Raw genomic sequence first — 22,921 nt, 5'->3', positions numbered from 1 at the left:
CGAGGAAGGTCAGCAAAGCGCTACCGCTGCCTTGCAGCTGCTCAGGCAGCAGGGAGAGGTACGCCTGGCTCCCGGCGGACACGCTGGGGAGGGAAGTGTCGTGGGAAAGGTGTCAGTCTTGCTTTTCAGCAGGTGTGAGTGGCGCCGTAGCTGGGGGAGCTGCTGGGTCGGGGGAAGAGGCTTCCCGAGAAGGGAGAGGGTGGGGAGAGGGAGGGAAGGGCTCCTCGTGGTGAAGCGGGACGGTGCTTCCGTTTGTCAGCGGCTCGGAGCAGCCCGTGCGATGGGCACTGGCCCTGGCTCCCTGCGTTGCCACCGTGATTGGGGAATACGCTACAGCTTTCTTTTATTAGCCCACATATTTCCTCTCGCCTCTTCCTGAGGCTTTTTCCTCTTCCTGCTCCTGGTGGCCCCGTGTCCCAGAGGGGTGGGCTCTACTCTGCTCCCTGGGCATGGCCAGCGACTTTGTGGTGTGCTGGGAAAGGTTTTGGTTTGCTTTGAGGTGGTTTCCTTAAAGGGAATGGAGATGTGACCCTCGCTGTGCTGAGTTTGCCTGCTGGAGCATTTCTGAAAGGAATACTGTAGTGCAGGGCTGTTGCCCTGGAAAACCCAGCCCGGAGGATCGCTTTGCCGTGCGCTAACAGCCCTTTCTGTTCTGTACAGAGCAAAGACGACGCCTGCCTCGTGTACTCACAGGCCTCTGAAAGAGTCACAGGCAGCAAGGCTGCCCAGGAAGAGTCTGACGTTCTCCTTGCTGGCGCTTAACAGGAGCAGTGCGAGTCTCGCAAACAGAAGCATCCAGTGGGCAGGGCTGAAAGGCGGCAGCTCTGCCTCCAGGCTTCCCAAGACCTGGATGACCATCTGCTTCCTCGCCTCCTTGTTCTTAAGGTCGGTCACTGCCAGCTGGAGGAGAAAGGTAATGAGCAGCCGTGAGAGGACCGTATTCAGCAGGTCGTGCCAGTGCAGAGCCAGAGGGAGCGGCGTGATGGGGAAGGCTTCTGGGAGAGTCCCAGAGAGGGGAGGACACATCTCGGATGCGTCCCGTGAGCCTGCCGGATGGGCAGCCAAGACCGCAGGGTGGGCCAGAGAGTCTCCGCAGGTGCCCCTGCCCGGAGCGGCCCCCATGCCGCAGTGCTCGCTGCGGGCGCTGCGGGCCGTGTGCGCGCTGGGCTCTTGTGACAGCACAGCCGCGGGCGGGGGCGCGTGTCGGGTGGGGGGGGCCGGCGTCCGCGGGGATCAGCTCGGTCCGCATGGCCTCTGCGCCCAGATCATGAGGTTTAATAGTTAGTAGGGCTCAGTGCTGTTGTACACCTCAGTCATTAGGTCTCAGGCTCTGCCACTGAAACACTTTTTGGCTAAACAGCCATGATTACGTGTTCTGTTGCTGCTGTTCATACTTTGCAAACAAAGCTCAGCCTCGTTGTTGAGGGTGGCCTTCCGAAGTGCCTGTGCTGTGGGAGCGCAAATCGGATGGGAGCTGGGCAGCGCTGCAGTGCTTACCTGGGCGGCCCCTCTGCTGCACTGCTCTAAATACTGCTGCCTTTGCTCCCGTGGCTTGTTGCGTCGTTTGGCGCGGATCTGACCCATCTCCTGCTCCTTGCGAGTGGCTTTGGGCGCGGGTGCGAGGGGTGCTGGTGGTGGTGGGGAGAGCTCGTGCAAAGCATCCCTCCGTGGAAAGGGAGGCCGAGCACTAGGCACCTTTTTAAGCGTGCGATCCGGCTGCGTAGGTGATAGCTCTGTGAAGAAGACTCAGGGCAGAACTTGCAAAGCTGGACTATCCTACCGACTTGGCAAGTTCTTTTTCCATCCGTTTTGCTCGGATGCCATTTCTGCATGTTGTAGCTCTGCAAGAGCTCTTAGCCAGGGAGAGGCAATAAAAATGGTTTTGATAACTGGACTTTTGTGCCTGCGTATTACCTTTTTGTTTAAGGGAAATGACCCATCGGCTCGCCTGCTGCACAGCCCTGAGGGCGTTGTTAATGCTGGCCGAGCAATGAAGAACAGGTAAGGTGAGGAGGTGAGTAGATTCTGCATTGTAGTATACAGCACTGCTCAGGATTGCTACAGCACCCTGAGGTCAAAGGAGAGCTTGAAGTCACCGCCTTTTTATGGCCTTTGGCTCAGCCCTTCAGTGGCATGTTCTGCCAGTGTGTTTTATTTCTGTACTCTGAACAGGAATGAATTATTGCAGAGAGTGACAGCTCCTAGAGAACTAGCTGAATTGATAGGTATTAGTGGTGACCTCAGACTTCTGGGTGAGAAATGCCACAATGTAGTTTTGTACATCCATTTTGCCAGCTGTATGGATTTTGGAGAAGACTGTTGATCCCAGGAATTCTACAGGAGGAGGAAGTTGGGAGTGAGTGAGGACTCTTGGGAGACAAGCCTGCTTGCTAAAAGCTCTCATGAACTATTTTGGGGTTGTTCTCTCTGGCTGTTGGAGGAACAAATGTGTGTGCTCTCCTCTAGAGGTTCAATTTTCAGATTTTGACCTAGGCTTCATCTTTTAGATGAATGCAGGCAAAGACATTTGCTCTGGTACAAAGCTGGCTTGCATGGTTCTGGGAGAAGCTGAATTAGTTGTGATGCTGTAACCCAGTAGGGAGTGTTTTCTCTATCACTAGCTCTTACTTGAAGAGAGACCTGTAGGGTCCAAGTCTTGCAGAGTGAGAAACTGCGTAACTTTTGTTAGCCTGAGGAAAGGTACTGCATTTAGAAGGAGCTGAGAAGGGTCCTCAGCTAGAGATCGTATTAGAGGAGCTTCAGGAGCTCATTGGTACTGGTGTGCTTCTGGAGCTGTGTTGTGGGAGAGGAAATACTCTGGCCTGAGCCAAAGACTAAACTGATGTGAATTCGTATGATGTAAATTAGTGGTAACAGGCTCTTTTTTGAGCCTTGTTATTTTGTGCAAACTGGAGACCTGGCCTGTGTCTTTCAGGCAGTCTGAGGTGTGACGTGGGCATGGACTGGTGGCAGCTGCATCAGACCCAGGCACAGGCTGAGTGTTTGGGGAATGCAAGCCAGCTATGAACTTCCCTGGAAAACTTGTTGCAACACTTTCCTTTTAGTCTAGGTTACTGTGTGTTTACCCTGGGGAAACTTCTGTCCCTCATAAAGCTCTTCCACCGAGCCCCAATAAAAAGCTGTCTGCAGTTACCTCCTCTAAAGCAGGGTTCAACTCATCCCAGTAAGCAGCCAAAGCACTGAGACCAGGCAGCTTGGACAGTCTGTCAAAGATTTGTTCAATGTTAACCCTGTCCCCAGACGTGTTCAGCTCTGTGGCTAAGTGGGCACGCTGGACAGCAGTCAGCTCCTGCAGGCCGGTCACCTGGAGCAGAAAGAGATGGAAGTAATTGTAATTACACATCTCTATTTGCTTGAACTGGCTGTGTCAGCATGTGTCTCCCTGCAGCTTTCCTGTACACCTTGTCCTCAAGGAGACCTGGTGCTAGGCTCACTCTTCTCTTTGTACAATGCAGCTTATGGTATTTAATATTACTAATGAAGCAGTGGCCCAGACAGACCTTGTTCTGCCCTACTCTTCAGTAGAGTCATGAAGTAGGAGAGATTCTTTGCACCAAGGCTGTTGGATTTAAATGGAAAAGATCCATTTTCCAAAAATTAGTGATAGATTCTGGATGTATGCTTGGCTCGAGTGAGCTGGGTAGCTCCCAGAGCTCCTTCTGGTGTTGCAGTAAGACAGCAACTAGTAGAGGTTTTTCTGAAATACTGTGTGGAAACAGCTTGTGTCTCTGCCCTGTCTGCCCCAGAAATGAAGGCAAGTTATTTGATAATCATCTCTGTAAGCGCCAAGACAAGCAGAGAACATGGAACAGATCCAGGACCAGAACCCACCTCCTGTGACTCTTGTGCATGTGCTCTAGCTGTAACATCCATCCTTTCTATTCTGTGCTTTGTTATGGCAAAAGGATCAACCCTCTGGGGCTTACTGGAATTGAAATGCAAGGGAAGAGTCAAGAACTTTAGAGCTGGACTTGCAGTAGCAGAGGGGAAGATCCTGGCTCTCTGGAAGGAGTTGGAGAAATTCTCATTGTTTCCAAGGAAGGGAGAAAGGGCCACAAGTTTTCATTTTGTATTTGTTGTTCAAACGATTCTGTAATACTCTTTGACTCTCAGAGTATAAGCCCCAGCAGGATTTGTGTGGCTGCCACACAAAAATGGAATGGTTTTGCTCTAGGGTGGTAAAACATCACAAAGTGTCCAAGTCCATATTCTTAGCCCAGTAAAGGTTTCATAGACAGCAACAAAAATGTGAGGTTAGCTGTAGATCTGAATCTCTGGAAGTAGCGTCATCCAGTTTTTAGCCATCTGACAGTCTAAAATGCAACAATAACAAATCACATTTCAGCATAAGACTCACAAAACCTAAGGCTCATTCCAGGCTGTGAATGGAAAAGCCAGAGAAACTATCTCCAATTAGCATGCATCTCAGCAGTGAATCAACTCGGTTTGAGCCAGGTTGGCTTATGTCAGTGTAGTTTCTGGAATACTGTCACAAAGTGACAGTACCTGGTAGTTTCATGGAAATGGGGACACCTCTGCTTGGTTACTTTTCAACTTTTATTCTTCACAAACATTGTAAGATAAGGATGTTGAAAAGGAAACCCAACACAGTGGTTCAACCAGCCCTACAAGCAGTTTATGCTCATAGTAAGGGCACGATTCATCTTTTTGTAAATCTTTCTGCACACCTCTTCTGTCAGCAAGCGAAGCTCGTGCTGCTTCATTATAGAGACAAGGGCTGCTCTCCACTCCCTAATGGGGAAGCTGCGCTAAGTGGAGGTGGCGCACTTGGACACAATTGGAGTGCAGTTTACATTTACACTGTGTACTGTCTATAAAAAGCTTGGGTCCATGTGACTGCAGATTCCTGGGCACGTCAGTCTTTGTCTCTGTTGTCATGTTATCAAATGCATAGTACAGAGCTCTCACTCTGCAAGACAAACAGAGAGAGTACAAATGTCAGCATCAGTTCTTTGCTCTGGCTTTCACAGATCCAAGCTAATAACCCTTCTAGTGCAGATGTCTAGAAATATCTTCACTGAGGAATTCATAATTCTTCCTCCAGCCTGTCAGTCAGATCATTCCCCACAGGCCTCCGCGGTGGCATTCTCCGTTACACTGCACACAGATGAGAGAAGTTGAACTGGATGTATACTCATGTCTCTTGTAAGTGGGGGCAGTCGCCAATAGCAGGCAGTGCTATTAATTCATCACTAGCGATGGAGCCTAGATACAAGGTCAGTGTCCCATTGAACAGGAATTCCAAGTCTGCTGTCGTCACTGGGGCAAAATGTGGCTTCAAGATCTGGAAAACGCTTTTGAGCATTATGTCATGAACTCCAGTGCTTGTTATGCTCTCAAGGTCTACCTGGCAAGAAGAAGAAATGGAAAGCGATGTGTGATTTGAGTGAGATGGAATTATTTAGCTTTGGATCCCAGTCATTATGCGTATTAGTGCAGCTCTCTTCATGCAGAAACGGACAACAGACTGCTGGGCGGGGCGGCGTATCTGCATTCTTGGGTTACTTGAAATGTCCCTTCCCCCCTGCCCTTACTGCTTAATCCAAAAAACTTGATAATGCTGCTTGCTTGGGACCATCCCATCATACTGTTTCGTACCCCTTTGCTTTGGAAAAATTTTGAACAGATCATGCAGTCAGAAGGAAGAGCAAATGAGAATGAGGCCTCGCAAGAGGGAAGATGATTCCCATGGAAAGTAGAGTCTGGAGCTGGAGAAACTCTTACTTGTGCTGCAAGAGTATTGACTTCACGCAGAAAGATGTATGGTTCAGAGCTGTTCCAGGGTTGGTGGGTTTTCACGATCTCTGTAAGATCTATCTCTGCCTCGGTTCTGCTGTTGTCAGTTAGGATGTCAGAGATGATGATGAGCTTCCTAGCTGTGCTGCAGTTAGCGAGTCTGTTCACCTCAAACTAAAAGGGAATTGCTCTATTTGCTGTCAGCAGCCCTCTCCAGGGCTGCACTTGTGACTGGGAGCTTCGCTAGTGCTTGAAGACTCTGACAAGAAAGCCCTGCCCGTCCCCTTCCCTCCCTGCCTCCCGGTCGGTATTTGGGCGGGCGGCTCCCAGAGCGCGGCCGGGTGAGCAGCGCGGGCTGCGGGCGCATGAACGGGCTTCTCTGCAGCCGCGGCAGGACGGGGGCGGCCGCCGCTCCCGGGCGCCGCGTGCCCCCCGCCCCGGCCCACCTGCGAGGGCCCGATGAAGTCGTCCAGGTCGGTGAGCTGCAGCGCGCCGCTGAACGGAGACGCCATCGCGCCCGCCGCCGTAAAGCGCGCCGCCGTAAAGCGCGACGACGGCGGTGTCGCGAAACGCGGCGGGCGGGAGCGCGCGTGCGCGGGGCGGGCGGGCGCCGCGATGGCGGCGGCGGCGGCGTTTGGTGTGGGCGGCCCGGCCCGGCCCGGCCCGGCCCGGCTCTGGGCTGCAGCAGGGCGGCGATGGGGCAAGTCTTTCAGACTCTGAGTATTTAGTTCCTACACAGAAAAAAGAATATATAGATATAAAAAAGTTATATTAATACAAAATCACTCAGGAGCGCATTGAGAAGTTACATAACAGAGGCTCTAACTCGTGCGGAAGTGCTTGGATCGCATGAGTGATTCCCAGACAAGGCGCAGGTTGTGCGTGTGCAAGAACCTGGTGCTGCTCTGTGCAGAAATCGTGCTCGCTCACACGCAGGGCCAGCAGCAGTGCTGAGGTTTACTATGCCTGTGCGTTTTCATTTCTCTTGGATGAGGCCTGTGGATGTGCAAGTGTCCGTGGTGGGTCAGTTGAAGGCAAATTTTGGTTAGATTCTGGGCCGAAGTTTCATCTTTGCATAGGAAATTTTAATTCTGAGGCCCAGCGCAAGACATTGTGACCAACTATGAACTATAGTATCACTGATCCCCTTGTACAAACTTTCAGTTCAGTACCTTCTTAAATTTGGCATTGAAGCTAACAAGATCAAGAATTACACTGAGTTTTCAGTATCTTGTGCATTACTTCACAGTGCAAACTCATTATAACTACAGCAATAAGCCAGAAATTCTTCATACTTTTAGTTGTATTACAATAAGCTACGGATTTTATTTTTTCCCCTTGTGTTTAATATTTGGTCCTTCTTTCTGTGCTGGTGAATGGAATTTTTAAAACGAAATCCACAAATCCTGCCCCTTGCAGTGATGTTCTGTTGGGGTTGGTTGTTTTGTTTTTCTCGGTGATACTCTATACTTTGTCTGTCTCGGCTTATGTACATATAAGAGGCTTTAAATAAAATGTCTCTCTCTTTCTGCAGATTCTAACTGCCTGTAAATATGAACGTTAACTTGAGTTGCACTATCCCATCCCCCAAAATGGATCAGCATGCCTCTGGAAATCACTAATGTGGGATATTTTCCTTCCTTTCTCTCTCTTTCTCTCTGGTTCTGGCTGTGGCTGCCCAGTGGACCACAAGTCATTATCACCTGCTTTCATGGCTGCCTAAATACAACAATCTAGCACTTGGAGCTCCTTTCTTTTTGGAAGGAGCATTCATACTACTGTGACCATTGCTGTGCTCAGTGCCTGCATGTGTCTAGGCCTGTCTAAATGTTGCGTGTGTGTGTGTGGGGGGGGGGTCGTTCACAAGTGTCTCTTGCAATATGCCCGGCCAACTAAAGGCCTACGAGTGCACCGGTGTCACGGGATGCGACTGCCGTGTGGATCATGGGCTGTGCTCCAGACAACAAGTGCCAGTAAGTGCTTCTGTCCTTCTGTATGGGAATGAGGACCAGTGATATCCTCTGCAGTGGCAGCTTTGAAGATACTGGGGCCCACAGCCACCTAGGTGAGAGTCACTTTTTTTTGCGAGGAGGAAGAAGCAGAGAACAAATAAATGACTCAGCTGTTAGTGGCCCATTACAACTAATGTTAAGGCGTTAAGTTCTGGAGACCTGGCTGGGGTATAAATGTGATGTAGCTGCATCTAGGGCAAGCAAATGGGAAAGTATGGCCATGCCATTAATGGGCAGCTTCACCGCAGTCAGGCCTTTCCCGGTGGGAAGGTGGTGTGATAGGATGGGAATTGCATGCTATAGCTTGTCTTAGCCTTTTTATCATACCTTTATCCTCCAGATGTAGTCACCACCATACATCTGAGAAACCCCTTAGCATCTTAAGGGATGTGTCCAACAACTGGCTGAAATCTAAGAGGGAGAGAAGTTAGGCTCCATCACAGGTCATCTGATGGGATGACAGAACTGAAAGGAAGGTAAGTGAAAATGACGACCCAATTTGGGTTAATTTTTGCCATATATTCCTGAAGTATGAATGACCTGGAAAAAATGTCTTTCAAAAAGCACATTATAGCTGGCATATTTTTTTAGTGCTTCATCTCCAAAGTTTAGTTAGCCCTGCTGTTGCTATGCCATCTATCTGCCTTACCCTTTGTTACAAATTACTGCATTACAACAAGTTAATACTGTGACAAAGTGGGGCTTCTCTGTGAGCCTTCTGAGGTGACAGTGGAACTGGTTAAAAAAAATAAACGACTTGACTGTAATGTCGTTTACTGTTGTGCAAGTCAGGACTCACTTCACTGACTTCAGTTGAGTGTCTCTGCGGTGTGGCCTGGAGCTGGATCTATTACATCTCTTTCATTTCCTCCTTCCCCTATGAGAAGTTGGATTCCTAGTTGTTGTGTGCGCTTCCCCCCACCGTTGTGACACATGACCCAGGGTCTCCATGGCATCATTGTATTACCTGCCCTTCCCTTTGGTTGCTCTTTCCATTTCAGATTTGTCACATGACATATAATATTCCTTGATCTTTGAATGTAATTATGTGCCTAAAGGTAAGCTCAATTTCCTGATGCACCTGCTTCAACTAGAATGCTACCACATGGAGGAATCTCAGTGAACCGTGACAGAAAAGTGACTTTAAAATTGCTGTGCCATTGAGATACATTTGGGTTTCAGATCACTGCCCGTCTCAGGAATGCTCTAAATTTCTCCAGGAGTAAACAAGAGGCCACAGAAGCCATTTCTGTTCAGTGGTGCTTAACTGTGGAGGTAAAATCTCCAGATGTAGCAGCTGCAAATGAAGCAACTGATCTTAGAGAGCATGGTCACAGGCACTTCAGGAATACTTTTGGATGCAGAAGTGTAGTTAGCTGCCACCATTGTCTGATCACCATCAGCTCCGAGGTGCTAGAAACTGTCTTTAGTTCATATCATTGCTTGCCCGTTGACCTCTGAAGTAACACAGATGCGTCTTCGGATGCTCTGTGTTCCACTGTGAGCAAGAGGAAAATCGCCTGTGATGGAACTGAGTTTTGCATTTAGCCATATTTATTCCTTTTTAGTCTTGTCTTTTGATAACTCTTGGACCAACAGCATCCTGCAAGGTGTATTTTGGCACTCTGGCTTTTGTTGCAGGCAAAATCCCCCTGTAAGGGATATTTAGGAGAAGTCTTTGCTAGTTTTAAAGCTCTCTAACTTTCACAAAGCAGGGTTTTCAATCTTATAAAAATACATTTTTGGCACTTCCTGGTCTTAAAGCTCACTGCTGTTCACAGATTGCAAAACCAGAGCTAACCAAAATGCACCTTTCATTTGAGTGAGACCCATGTGTTCTTCTTTTAGCTCAAACTCCTAGCATCTACCTAGTGTTGCTGATACTGTTCCAAAAAGCAAATGTGACATATTGTACATGGATACTTTCCACAAGGGACTGTGATGTCCAGGTCACAGGTTTTTGGCCCAGGCCCTAGGAAGCACTGACCACACACACCACACATTGCAGCACATGGTGCTGCTAAATGATATTCATTTAAAGGTTTTAAGAATCATAGTATTAAGATGAGGAAAATCCCCTGTGATGGAACTGAGTTTTGCATTTAGCCATATTTGTTCTTTTTTAGTCTTGTCTTTTGATAACTCTTGGACCAACAGCATCCCTGCAAGGTGTGTAATTTTGGACACACTGCTTAACATCCTGCATTTCTCTTGCCCTTCTTGCCCTGGAAACTAAGGACATGGAGAGGCAAAATGCTGGTCTCCTGGCTCTATGTCCTCTTCCGAACCTGATATTCAGCCAGGCTCATAGATTCTCCTGCTTGGCACATGTTTACTTTTATCAAATATATACATGCAGCATGAAGAGGTTAAGCCTTTCCTGGCCTGTGCTGCAGAGTACTTACTGCTAGAGGTAGGGCGAGGCTGGGCACTGTAAGCTAAAGCCAAATCCCTTGTAGGTGCTCAGCTTAGCAAGGTGCTAACTGGCAGCCTGGAAGAGGTACTTGAGAAGCATGGTTAGGGCAGGGGGCCCTTGGCTAATGGGGATTTGAGGAGAGTGATAGATGGGTTTCAGTCCTGCTAGTGATTGAGTTAGGCTTTCCACTTCATGAGGTAGGTCGCTGTGACTTTTGCAAGGCAGGTTTTTTCTCTTTTTCTCTCTTTCTTAAGTCTTAGTGTATGACCTGTCACCTAGCATGGGTGACTCTGCAAACACAGATACATATGTTTGTAGGAGAGGGAGGTTAGACTGCTCTGATGCATCACAAGGTGTCAGCCTTGCTATAAGAGGAAGGAACTGTGAACACAAAGTGTGTTAGCCGGTGACTGACTCAGGAGACCATCTTCTTGAAGCTATAAATACAGAGGCAGGGCTTTTCTGTATTCAAGGATAAGCAGTGCCTTTCAATTACAGCCTTTTTTGCAGCACTTCAGCACATGATAAAGATGTCTACGGGCTGATGATTCCCACAGCAGAGCCAGACAGTGCAGAAGCATTGCTGGGTACTGACAGCACCTCAGCCTTTCCTGCCTGGCCCTCCCACAGGGGGAACGTGTGCCAGCCCTCGGGGCAGTTGTGAGACTATGGCACCACAGTGGGCATGGGGAGTGCTGGTCCTGGAGTGCTGGTAATGAGTGCTTGTTGTGCTGTAGGCACCATGTACAGCCAGAAGTGTTGGCTGAGGGCCAGTGTTTTAACAGCCTGGTTTATCCTGAGAAGCCTTTAGAGGCTGGGCTGGGCTCCTGGGAATGGGTGTCAGCTTCGAGCCTCCTGCTGCTGAAAACTTGACTTATGCTAACGTCAGTGACCTTAAAACTGATCGTGTTTCTTGCCTCTGGCCACTGACACGTCAGGAATGCCTCCAGGAGGCATAGCCCTAAGATCCTGGGTAGCTGAAGGAGCAGGGTTAAGGCATTGCCAAACAACTTTCCTGCTCTCTAGTGCAGCCAGCCATTCACCAGCATGAACAGAAACCTTGCTAAGAGAGAGGAAGATCCAACTTCAAAGTATTTTCCTTTTTTTAAAGGTTGTTCAGACTTACAATTCAGGACAACATTTGAGTGTCAGATACAGGGGTTTTTTGACTTCATGCAACACAAAGTTCTGTAGTCTTCATGACTACAGAAAAGGAGGCGGAATGGTGGAAAACAAGCAAAATGTCTTGTGTGAACCTTGGGCAAGGTGGCATATGGAGAATGAGTTTTACTTCCAGGCATGAACAGTAATGTTCAATGCTAACTGGCCTTTACGTCCCAAATTTTAATCATCTGTGCTGTCTTTGGCATTAGCCTACATGACACTTCTTTTAGCAACATGCAGAGGAAAGCTCCTGGAGGGCTGAGTGGCCAGAGCAGGGTTTGCCCTGGAGTTACAACCAGAGGGGATAAATCAGGACTGGGTTCTAGCGCTGAGGTGGCCGAGGATTCAGGGTGTGTATTGGTAGGGAGGGCTCTGAGACCCTCAGCTTTTCAGTCTCTTCCTCTGTAGAATTAGCCTTAAGTAAAGGCCTGCCACTGTTAGAGGCAAGAAGTGAGGCTCCCACCATCCCCTGTGGAGTGTCATGGGGAGAGCAACTGAAGAGAGACAGCTTGGTGCAGGGTTATCAGGCAGTCTCTTTCCCTGGTTGCTTTGCTGGAGGAATTGCCTGTTAGTGCAGGGAGGTGAGGAGGGATAGTCTTGTGTGAGCTGTAAAACACAGACCTTCAGTGTGAGATTCCAGTGACCCCACTGGCATTTGTATGTGTGGGTTGAGTCTCATCTTGAAGCCAACATGAAGTTTCTCTTCATGTGCTCCTAGCTTGTAACTTAATGCTTGAGCAAACAGGGGTGAGACAAGCTGCTTATTGAACCAACTACTACCTTGTTTATAAAAATCTCTCTAAAGCTGACATATAAGAAGCAGGTACTAATACCACGTAGGCACAAAGCTGGATGCGTACTGTGCTCTTATGCATTATTTTAAGGATCCACACTGAGATAAGAATCAGTCCTGTCAATTTGAAACTATACTTGCATTGATAATATATCTAATGGTGTAATTTCTCAAAACATGCAACAATAAATTGTAATTGTAGAAGCTAAAAGAATGGCAATGCTTGGCCTGACCCATTATCCTGTCTCGAACAGGGATCAATAGTGTACAATGAGGGGAGAAGGAAGAGGAACAGGATGTCATGTGCTCCTCAGCATACACTCCTGTCTCGAATGCCTTATGGTCTGGGGAGCTCCTGAGCCGAGGGTGCTATCTGCATGTTTGGTAGCTCTCAGTGGATTTGTCTTTTGTGATTTTGTTCAGTAGCTTTCTGAACCAGTGGTCACTTCTAGTACCTGCCACCCCTTAAGGCAAAGAACTGTGCAACATAATTGCATGCGTGATGAGCCTCCTCCTTTTCCAATCTGAACTACACCTCTGCTTGGTACTTCTGAATCCACTGATTCCCGAAGGAAGGAAAGGCTACAGAGCTAAAATGGGCCAAAATACTCTGTGATGCAAAGGCCATGATGTCAGACATCCAAGTTGCTTATCTAAGCTAAAGCTCTCTTTCTTATCAACACTGACTGCAGCATGACATTCATGGGGAAATCCCCTTTTTATAGGTTACCTGCAAAATGGGACTCCTCAGAAATGCATCTTCTGCCTTAAACCAAAATCTTTCAGGGTGCCAACTCGGAAGATTTTTCTGGGCAAAGTAGGTAGATATAAGACTGATCCACTCTTAGCCAAGAGATGGGCTAATGAATACCCGGTGGATTCTCTTGACTCTCTTTTGTGATTCTGCATGTAGGCAGCAGCCGTTCAGAGGGCAGCAGGAGTAAGGGTAAGACTGCTGTGCAGAGGGAGCAGTGAGCCATGGAGCAATGTGAGTTGGTTTGTTGCCACTGAAATCACAGTTTTCAAATGCGGGTGTGTGTTTAGGAGTGTTTCCTTGTTTGTGTTTTTGGAGAGATAAGAGGGGGACAGATTTCATGGAGCCTTGCTTCAGCTATCAGTGTCTTCCTTCATGTGCCAGGTCTCAGCAAGCCTGAGATTTATACATTAAGCATAAAAGGTGAGCCAAGTGCAAGTGATGATTGTGTCATAACACCTCTTTTGTGGGCTTGGAGCTGTTCATACCTCATACCATGGACTTTGCATCACCTCTGTTTTTATCATCTTAAGTCAGCTCTAGGCACAACCCTTTGAAAGGGCTCATCTAGCTCACTTCTCTCTGACAGCGAGTCCATCCTTTCCTTGTCGAACGAAGAAAAGAGATTTGCTCTAGACTGAGACTTGGCCTTCATGGTTCTGTTCTTCTTCCTGGTCCTCTGCCCAGTCTCCCTTGGAGACCTTCCTAAAAGCTGCTGTTTTGTCTATCCCCTTCAGCACTGTGTGCCAGAGACCTATTCAGGTGAAGGGTTGAACATGGCAGCTATGTCATGTTGAGCTCCTCCAGGACTTTATGCTGTAGTTACCTTATCTGAGTATTATAGTGTGATTCAATGTGAATATTTTGTTCTGTAACTTCTGCCAAAATCTACAAATGAAATTAAGGTTTTTTTTTTTTTGGTGTATTCATGTAATGAAAGGCTCTAGCAAAAGCAACATAGATGCAAAGAATAAATTTAATTTTCCTGTTAGAGTTGTATCTCTCCAGGACCTCTTTTATACTAGATCATGCTGTGGCCCTTCAGGGCCCTGACAGATTTCTTTCTTATAACTGATGAGAAACAGAAAAATAACATCAAGTTTTTGAAGGTTGTCATCTTCTGAATAGCCTCCTTTGCCCTTCTGTTCAACTATGACAATTTGCTTTTCTTTGCAAGGTGATGTGTGTTTGCTTTCAGCCTCCAGTGTGTCCTTATATAATCTCCTTGTCACGTGCAAAATTTTAGTCTTTTAACTTCCCCTTTTAGTTCTTCTTCATCAAATTTCCTCATTTTGTGCTGCAGTTCTATTCTTAAACCTTTCCTTCTGATGCTTCTGGGATGTATGTTGACTGAATAAGCCTCCTGTCGTAAGGGATGTCTCTCTGCTCGTGAGAACAAGTGAACAACTCTATTTACCTCCTCATCATTCACTGCCTCGGAGCTAGGGGCTGTGAGAAACACAGGCATCCCCCTGTACCAGCGCCAGTGTGGCCCCAGTGTGCTGAAGCCTAGAGAAATGGGAAGCAGAGACCAATGCAAAAAAGCCTAACCCGCAGGCATGTCTGTATGCCTGCTGCACCTTGGGCGAATGTGCCCAGCTGCTGGTGCTCTGCACTCCAGCGCAGTGGCTTGCCTCCAGAAGGGGAGGACAGGGCCTCGCTGAGATACAGGAGGTACTCAGATTCCTTTTCTTCTTGTGTGATTGTGCAAAAGTAGCCATGTTCACTGGTTAGTAAGTTTTATTGATGGCACTGTAGTTTTTAGTCATTCAGTTCTAGCAGGTCATCTGTTTAAGTGAAGTCTCCTAAGAGCTATGATATGTTCTGAAGCATTAACACCTGTAGCTTGGATGCATGTCTGCAAAATCTGTTTTGTAGCTTTTTGATCTAGTAAAAGCCAAAGACAGTAAATGACTTGCCTAAATCTAGAACGCATCTCTCTGGATTCTTGGAAATTTCTGAGAAAATTCATTTGGTTTTATGAAGACTTCCACAGTAAAAACTGTTCTGGGAAAGTAACAGCTGTGCTGTTACTGGCTGACAACATGATGTTGCATGTAAATAGTGCCATGGCACAGAGAGGCTTTTAAATCTCTGCCCATATTTGAGACAGTGCTAAGCCAAATGAAAGCAGCCTCTCTAAATAGGAAGCCTTGTGAAACATTTTTTTTTCTTTACAGGAATCTATAAAGAAGCAGCATAAAACCCCCCTGGGGAGGCTTACAGTTAATGAAAAGGAGTGCAGTGGCGGTGCTGTCTGGACTCGGTCCAAGTCGCAGTGGCCTATGCAGGGTTACAGAGGAGCTCGCTTGTGGTCTTATGTTAGTAACATAAAACATACGGAGTCCCATCCTGTACATGCAGCACCAAAGCAATGGTCAGATGTTCTGTATCGACCCCTCTGGGATAGTGCTGTCTCCTGCAATTTGCTAGTCCTTGGGCCCATGTTTGCTGGCGTGTTTTTCACCAGTAGTGTGAGCATGTATTTGACTTACCCAGCTCTGCTTTCCCTGAGGGCTCTCCTGAAGTAATGGAAGACCTGACTTTTCTGTAAAAGCACAAAGCCCATGTGGCTTTGTGTGAAAATCCTGGGGATCTGCAGAGACCTTGGGCTGAGCAGGGTGAACGGGGTGCGTGCTGGAGATGGGACTGGGAAGGGTTTGCCTGTTGCCACACCTAGCTTAACATGGCAGGAACACCTAGGAAATCCATTGTACAATGTAGTGTAAATGAAGAACACTTGAGCCATACTTGAAGCCACACATGCACAGTCAGGCCAGGTAAGAAGAGGGTTATTAATGCACTGACTCATTTTCCCGTGGTACAAACTGTTTCTCAGATCCAGCCACCTCCTGCCCTTCTGCTGCAGGTTTTGCTGGCTCCCCTCTTACCCAGACCCCATGGTGTGCACATCAGAGCTCACGATGCAAAACTGGACTTCACTCCTCACTTGCTGTCACAGGGAGTCATGCATTAGAGCATAAGAGAAGGTGACGGTGACATTGAAGGCATTAGATTTATTCAGTTTAGGGAAGAGGAAGCTTATGGAGAGGGAGAAATGAGAGAGGGAAGGGAGGCAGAGAGAGGTCTGCTAATTTAACCTATTGAGAGAAGTTGTTATTACAAGCGAGTTTGAAAACCCCCCTTATAAGCCTATGCAAGGGCAGACTGGCTGCACCTCTGTCAGCCTGGAGGTGATGTATATATGTATACACACACAGATACATACACACACATATATGTGTATCGTATATGTATATATATATCAGGGGCAGTATCAGAGCTCTTTCCAGTTCTGTGCTTCTCAAGTGAGAGGAAGGAGAGGAGATCTCTAGTTGTTACCCATGCAGAAGGAGTTTGCCAGCATTCGTGTTGCATGCTCTGGGTTCCCATTTGTGTGCAGCCAGAAAACCTGATGCTGAAAAAAGAGATAAGTTCATAAAGGGTAGGGAGAAGAGGGCTTAGAAAGCGAACAGGGTGCAGAAGAGGCTGATGTCAGGGAGGGCTCTACTTCTGGGGCTCAGAGCATGCAGAGATCCAAGTCCCCTGAAAGACTCATCTGCCTGGGCGTGGACTGTGAGTTATCTCAGTCTTGTTTAGTCAGTGTTACCACCCAGATCACTCTGTGCTGCTGAGGATATTCAGATAATAGGAATAAAGCTCCTAGGCCACATCCCTTCTAGTTAGCGTGAAGATTACTACTGACTTAAGGACATAAAACCTGCCTGTCCAGACTCACGTCTCTTTGTGTGACACTGTGATAGTCTTCTCTCTGGGAATCCATCAGGGTGATCTTACTTTGCTCTGGTCTGAAAACTGTGCTGCTGTGCTAAGCAGTGCTGAGCCTCCTGTGGTAACATGGTCCATGTCCCTGCGCTGGGCCAGGTTGGGGTCTGGAAAGTGCAGGAAAACCTGCAATAGGCCAACTTGCTTTTCTCAGCCTCCAGTGCTGCAGAATGCTGAGGTTGGAAGTGGCATTGCATCCAAAAGCTAAAAATCCTCTTATCTGCAGGCCACCTGTAGCTCTTAGACCCACGTGACCAGTCACAATATCTACAGATCGGCTCCAGACTTACTCTGTTATAATCCTTACAAATTTCCTTTGGTTTTGAAGCATGAAAAAAAAAAAGTGATGGTGGCTTACCTATTGCTGTGTTGAAATCATTGCCTGTCCTGTGATCTTTGAACTCTTCCATTGTTGTCTTCTCCTAGACTGTATGCTCTTTGAACCTTAGCAGTCTTGGATTCTCACCTGTGCTCAGGGTTCATAGCTGCTAAAGAGTGGACACAAAATCCAGGTACTAGATGCTTCTGCTCAGCCACCTTGCCACTAGAACTAAGAAAAACATCATTTTATTTACAGATGAAAGCTCTTCCTTGTCTTTATGAACTCTGTTTTCTCTCCGCATAAGGAGGGTGCTCTGTACACTCTTTAGGTATGCATGATTTCCTTACTGACCCAAGCAGAAAAGCCTAAAACTCTGCCTCGTCCCCCTTCCCCCTTCCCTGGTTTCCTCATCCTTGACTGAGGCTCAGTGTTGATTTTTCTGCTTTTGACACCTTTCCAGTTCTTTGATTTCACCTCCCAGTGCCCTGGGGAAGAGCCATGGATCTTTTGGCCACAGTCAGCAGAGGCCTGCTGTGCTGTGTAGTGTTTGTTGCTGTCTCGGGTGGACCTGTAGCTCTTCCAGACACACGTGATCCAAGGCTCACAGTGGCACATGCATATCTGACTCTTTGTCTGTGGATGGCCTGCTTGCAAAAGGTGCAAGACACTGAAAGCTGTGGTATTTGAAACCTAACTGAAAGATCTCCTGTCCATATCAAGGAGACCTCATTTGAATACTCTGAAGAGGAGGCTTATTTCTTTTAAGTGGGAATCTTTGATTCTGGCTATTTACAAAATGATGTGTTTCAAGTTTATATAGATGTAGGTGGCTTATGATGGGTGTTGGTGACAGGCATGGTAACGATCAGTGTCCTGTGCAGCTCTGAGTCAGACAAACTACGTGTTTGAGTCAGTGTTGTTGTATTAGTTCCAAAATAGCTGATAAACATGTTAAATGTTGTAAGAAAACTGGGAGGGCAGAGAAAGCAGGGGTTTGGGTGCATGGTGGTACTGTGAGTCAACACCAGCTTTTCCTTATGCTGTCTAAACCTATGTATTACAGCTGGGCATGATGAGACAAGTCTAAGCCTGAGACATAACTGGCTTATAGAAAATTTTCCTTTTTCCAATCTGTGGATAGGGAATTACGCTGCTGCATCCAGAGAAACTGAGAGTTATTGTCAGCATTTCTTAGTGGCTTGGGTGCTCAGATCCAAGGGTGCTGGTCAGTGAGAAGCCTGAGATGACTGAATAATTATGTAATATCCATTCCTTGTTAGAATCTGCAGCAGGTCTCATTTTTATTCTTGCGGTTATGGTTGCCAGGTTTTCCTGGTGCTCATGGAATGGTGCTCATGGGATAACTATTAGCTTAGGAACGAAGAAGTCAGTTGAAATCAGAAGGTCTCCTGACTGCTGATGTACAGTTCTGGAGAGACTATGGAAAGAGCCACACAACATTCAGCCACTGGAGCAGGTCAAACCTGTCATGTCATTCCCTAGCTTCTGCAGAATGTGATTCCTGCATAAAAACTCCTTATAAGCACCTGTGAGCTCTTTAGTAACTTTGGAATACTTTGGAACAGAGCAGCCTGCAGGAGTTGGAAAGCCAATAAAATTATATCCTAGAAACCTTGCAGAGAGGAAATAAATGAAGGTTTGTTGAGGGAAAGGCCGTTTTTGGTTAAAGGGAGACAGGAATCTCAGGGACTGCAATTCTGGAACCATTGCCAAGAACTTTCCTTTGGTTAATAGCATCCTTGCTGAGTAGTCTTACTGGCACACTGCTGTGGGTGCTCATTAGCTACTGTGGTGAGCATGTACAGAAGGACCCAGATTGCATTTGTGGGTGCAGGTGTCAGGCACCTCAGTTTGAGTCCAGTGGCCCATGAGCATGTCTGAGCACCTCTGCAAGTGAAGTTTTATTGGGAGAATTTGAAAGACAGCTGTTCTGTGGAATTTGTCTGCACCAGTCCTAGCTTTTTATCTAATGTCATGCTACTGTCAGGCTGCATTTTTGGCTTCAGCTATCCTGATTCCTCTACCCTGATTTGGCAGATACATGCTTCAATTCATCGACTTCACTGAGCCTGAAGCAGAGATCCTAACTGGAAATACTTGTAGTGAGAAAGCGCCAAAGGAACAGCTGTCGTGTCTTTCTGTGTGGGGTTTCCCAGGTGGAGATGTTTGAGGCGAACAGAAGCCTTGACAAAAGGGACAAGCACTTCAAACTGCACTCAAGCAAAACTTCCTGGTGGCAGGCGTTTATCTAGAATTTAGTTCTGTGCTTTGTGGGTACCTCCAGTGAATGACAAACAGGAATCCTGTGCAGGATAGGGCAGGGAATGGGCCTGTTCACTGCTCTCGTTTTGCCCACCCGCACAGCCTCACTTCAGGCTTAGTGTTTCCTACTGTATCCTAGGGGATGGCAAGCATTAACAATAACACCTCCATTTATTTGTATTGCCAAACCTTTGCATTCTCGAAGACTTACAGGTGTGTCCAGCACTCCAAATTCATCCTGTAATTTCAGATGCAGTTTTGAGAAGGCAGAGACACGCCCCAGTTTGCTCAGTGAAAAGCAGCCCTCTGCGCTCGTAGCCCTCCATACTAAGGGCCCTGTGACTACCGGCTCGTGGTAAGTGTTGCAACTGTCCTTCCCAGCAGGTTACACAACCTCTTACACTCCTCCACCAAAGAGGAGTCTGCTTACTACAGGGCATCTCTGGCAGCAAATCTAGATTAGTGAGCTGAATTCTCTGCTTGTCTTCCGTGGTCTGCCAGGCAGAGGGGACTCTCACAGTGTTTCGTGTGCTTTGGGTCCAGAATTCAGACAGATTTTGTGAAGGGTGTTAGCATGTTTGTGCTTGCTTGTGAGAGTCATTTGAGTGAGTGTCTTTAACTTCACTAGACTCAGAGTTGGTTTTTGCAATTAAATACTACTCATATTTGATTTTTCTTGGCTAAAATAAGGCGATTCCTTCCATATGTGGGCACTCTGAAGATCTTTGCAAGAATGACATCTTTGCACTCAGGGCTGCGCTTCCTCCTCTTGGTTGGTGAGTACTACCACGAGGGTGACAGTTGTCCCAGGACGATTGTCCTCACTAGCCACTGTAGTTGAGAGAATCCTCAAAAGGAAGAGTTGTGCTGAAACACCTGAAAATTATTTTGGTTGTTGCTGTAAATCCCTAGTCTTCAGTTATGCTTTTTTATTGTGGTATCTGTGATATAAAATAAGTTAGTTTAATTTTGTCCTAATACTTTGTTTATTAGTAGAATTCCTTCTCCTCTGTCATTGCAAGCTATCTGTCTGTCTGTCTGCTCACTGCACCCCTTTTTTTGAGTATCCAGATGTCTCTGGGAAAGCAGTTACTTAAGAAATAATCTTATCCGGATCTGATTCTTTTTATGTTATTATTCTATTTTTTTTTCTCTTTTTTTTCTTTTTTCTTTTTGGTACAAAGAGGTTCCAAAGCACGATCTTGTTTCTTTCATAAAGTGTCAGCACTCATCAAACTTGAGATCAAGTTTGCAATGAATGTTGATGACAAGAAGACATGAACTTAAAACAGTTATAAACAAGTTAATAAGACATTACCTAAGGAACAGCTACAAAAAGGGGAAGAATCTTTCTACAGTAGCATTAGTTCTCAGTACTAAGGGACCTGAAGCAAGTAGGTAGATGACCTCTTTTTTCTTTTTTCCTTTAATTAAGCAGTTGTTGCTGTTTGCAACTGATCAGTGTATTGTGGAACCTGATGAAAATCTGAAAGGTTTATATTGCCGTCCTGTAGAAGGAGAGATATGTCTGTCCAGGAGAAGTACACAGATTGCTTGTAAAAGTTAATGACTCTCTAAAGCAACTCTTTTTTTAAGTCTTGTGGGTCAATAATGTTGGTGATGTGTTCTTAAATCAGCCGTTGGCTTAGCATACAGCCTTGTGAAATCACTCTGTTTCACTGGCCCATACTTTGTTTGAAATCACTCCATACACTGGACTCCATCTATCTATTCGTTTTGTTACGTTAAAAAGCGCTAGATAACTGGAGATGAAGGAAAGGCCCTGAGCTTGTAGAGAATTTGAACATAATGGTTTGCATGCACCGTCGCTGTTGGGGATAGATCAAAGAGAATGAAAGAGAAGACACCAATTTCTGAAAGTCCTTAAAAAATCTTTTACAGAGGGAGCAGTGGCTAATCTTAGCAGGGAAAGAATGGGAGATCGAAGCATAGTGATGCCCCGTTATCAGAATGGATGGTCTTATTGTAGAGGTTAAGAAGCACTGGGGGAAAGGGGCAGTGCTCAGCAGCTTTGTGGCACAGAAGTGCCCTCAGTAAGGTGGGTGTGTGGAGAGCAGCACAACCTCTGTGGGTAGGGAGCTGGTCCTTCCATGTGTGTTCCTTTATGGGAGGCTTCATGACAGCCTGGAGTACTTCGCTAACAAAGCATAGGAATAAAAGCAATGTTTTGGAAGGCTGTTACTCCCAGAGTAATGCCCACATGTCTTAGGTGCATCGTGACATAAGCTGAGTCCAGAGCTTTTGTTATGATGTAGTGCAATGGGGGCTTTGTTGTCACACAGTAAGGACTTTTTGTAATGTATTGATCTGAGGGCCTCTCTGATCCTACGGAGCAAGAAGCCAGTCTTCCTTTTCCTCCTCCTCCCCACATAGGTGTCTCTGAGCACTGCCCTTTTGAGTCAATGGGACAATTCACATGCTTAAAGTTAAGCATACACCTCAGAACTTTCCAAGACGGGGGCCAAAGGGCTTGGCTGTGTATTTCCAAGGTCCAGTCCTGGGGTGAGCAGGAAGCAATTATCATGATAGAAACAAACCTGGCTTTGTCTGCGAGCAGGGAAGCATGGCCTTTGGGCTGGCTTCTGGCAGTGAACTCTTAGTTACGATTTTGTAACTCTTTCACAGCTTTCTCTAGGAGCAAACTATTGTGTGTTAGGGCTGGAGGAAGGTACTGTTTTTGGCAAGCTATGGCTATGGCTCCTTTGCCTATTACACTGTTACCTAGTGATGGTTTTCCATTAATTAAATGATTTAAAAGGTGTAGCAGCTAGTAATCAAAATAGTTGTTATACTAATTAGAGACTCCTTTTATGCTTTCCTACAAGCCATTTTGTAATTGCTTTCCTAATGTGGGTCATTAGGCTGCTGAACACATCCACACCTAGGAAAGCTGCCTTCTTCTTCCTCTTCTTCTTCAGCCTGATTGAGGGATAAGTGTCCCATTCCATTGATTTCTGTGCCCAATTATTGCTAGTGTTTGAGTCTCCTGCCCTGGGACTGCTCAGTAGGGTGTGAAAGAACCATAGGATGCAGCATCACGTAATAAATCAGCGCACTGGGGGCAAGCTTCTCTCTCCTTCTTCCCTAGAAGGGAGGATGTTCCTGTGCCTATGGCTTTGAGGTTTGGCTCCTCTGCAATCCTCTGTCAGTCACTGCTGACAAAATATTTATAGATGACATCTGAATCCTGACCCTGCTTCCCTGAAGTGGGCACACAGGGCTGTGAGTCAGGAATGCTTTAGCACTGTGGGGTGCACACACTGTACGTGGTCTCTGCCCCCAGTTGCGTGTACCTGCCGGGCATTGCTCAGCTTGCCTCAGGCTAGCTTCTCTGTGAGCCCATTTCTTTTAAAAAGCAGGAGGTGAAGTGGGTGTCAGGATGATCCCTATTACCGTTGCAGCCTCCTGACAGCTTTAGGGCTTGATCCAAAGTCACTGAAGACAGTTGGCTCTAAAGGATTGTTCGCAGCTCCACAGTGATTCAGTGCTATCAAACTGTGTTTGTCAGCCTGCCTGTGTAACCCCAGGAGCTTCTAATGGCTACCTTCTCCTGTCTCTCCAGCTCTCATTTCATGTTGTTTTTGTTTCCTTC

The 22,921-nt window shown here is 46.8% G+C and overlaps 1 protein-coding gene and 1 long non-coding RNA gene across 4 annotated transcripts in view; one reads left to right on the top strand and one right to left on the bottom strand.

Annotated features, from left to right (window-relative positions):
* Positions 1-1,376: 1,376 nt before the first annotated feature.
* Positions 1,377-6,285, bottom strand: LOC134147348 (uncharacterized). The gene is made up of 3 exons (XR_009959993.1): positions 3,853-6,285; positions 3,155-3,325; positions 1,377-2,334 (listed from the first exon to the last, which is right to left on the bottom strand). It is a non-coding gene; the product is annotated as an uncharacterized LOC134147348 (long non-coding RNA).
* Positions 6,286-7,188: 903 nt separating this feature from the next.
* Positions 7,189-22,921, top strand: part of LOC134147287 (uncharacterized) — a 35,506-nt gene continuing 19,773 nt past the window's right edge. For 2 of the 3 annotated variants that reach the window (XM_062588300.1, XM_062588298.1), the window contains exons 1-4: positions 7,189-7,751; positions 8,131-8,266; positions 19,559-19,663; positions 19,999-20,084. In XM_062588300.1, coding sequence (XP_062444284.1) covers positions 8,247-8,266; positions 19,559-19,663; positions 19,999-20,084 — 211 coding nt within the window. In that variant the 5' untranslated portion in view covers positions 7,189-7,751; positions 8,131-8,246. The other variant, XM_062588299.1, reaches the window with a different exon arrangement.

Source organism: Rhea pennata, chromosome 15, assembly GCF_028389875.1.
Source record: "Rhea pennata isolate bPtePen1 chromosome 15, bPtePen1.pri, whole genome shotgun sequence".
Taxonomy (NCBI): domain Eukaryota; kingdom Metazoa; phylum Chordata; class Aves; order Rheiformes; family Rheidae; genus Rhea; species Rhea pennata.
The sequence above is the reverse complement of the archived record's forward strand: the minus strand, read 5'-3'. Positions and strand labels throughout refer to the sequence as shown.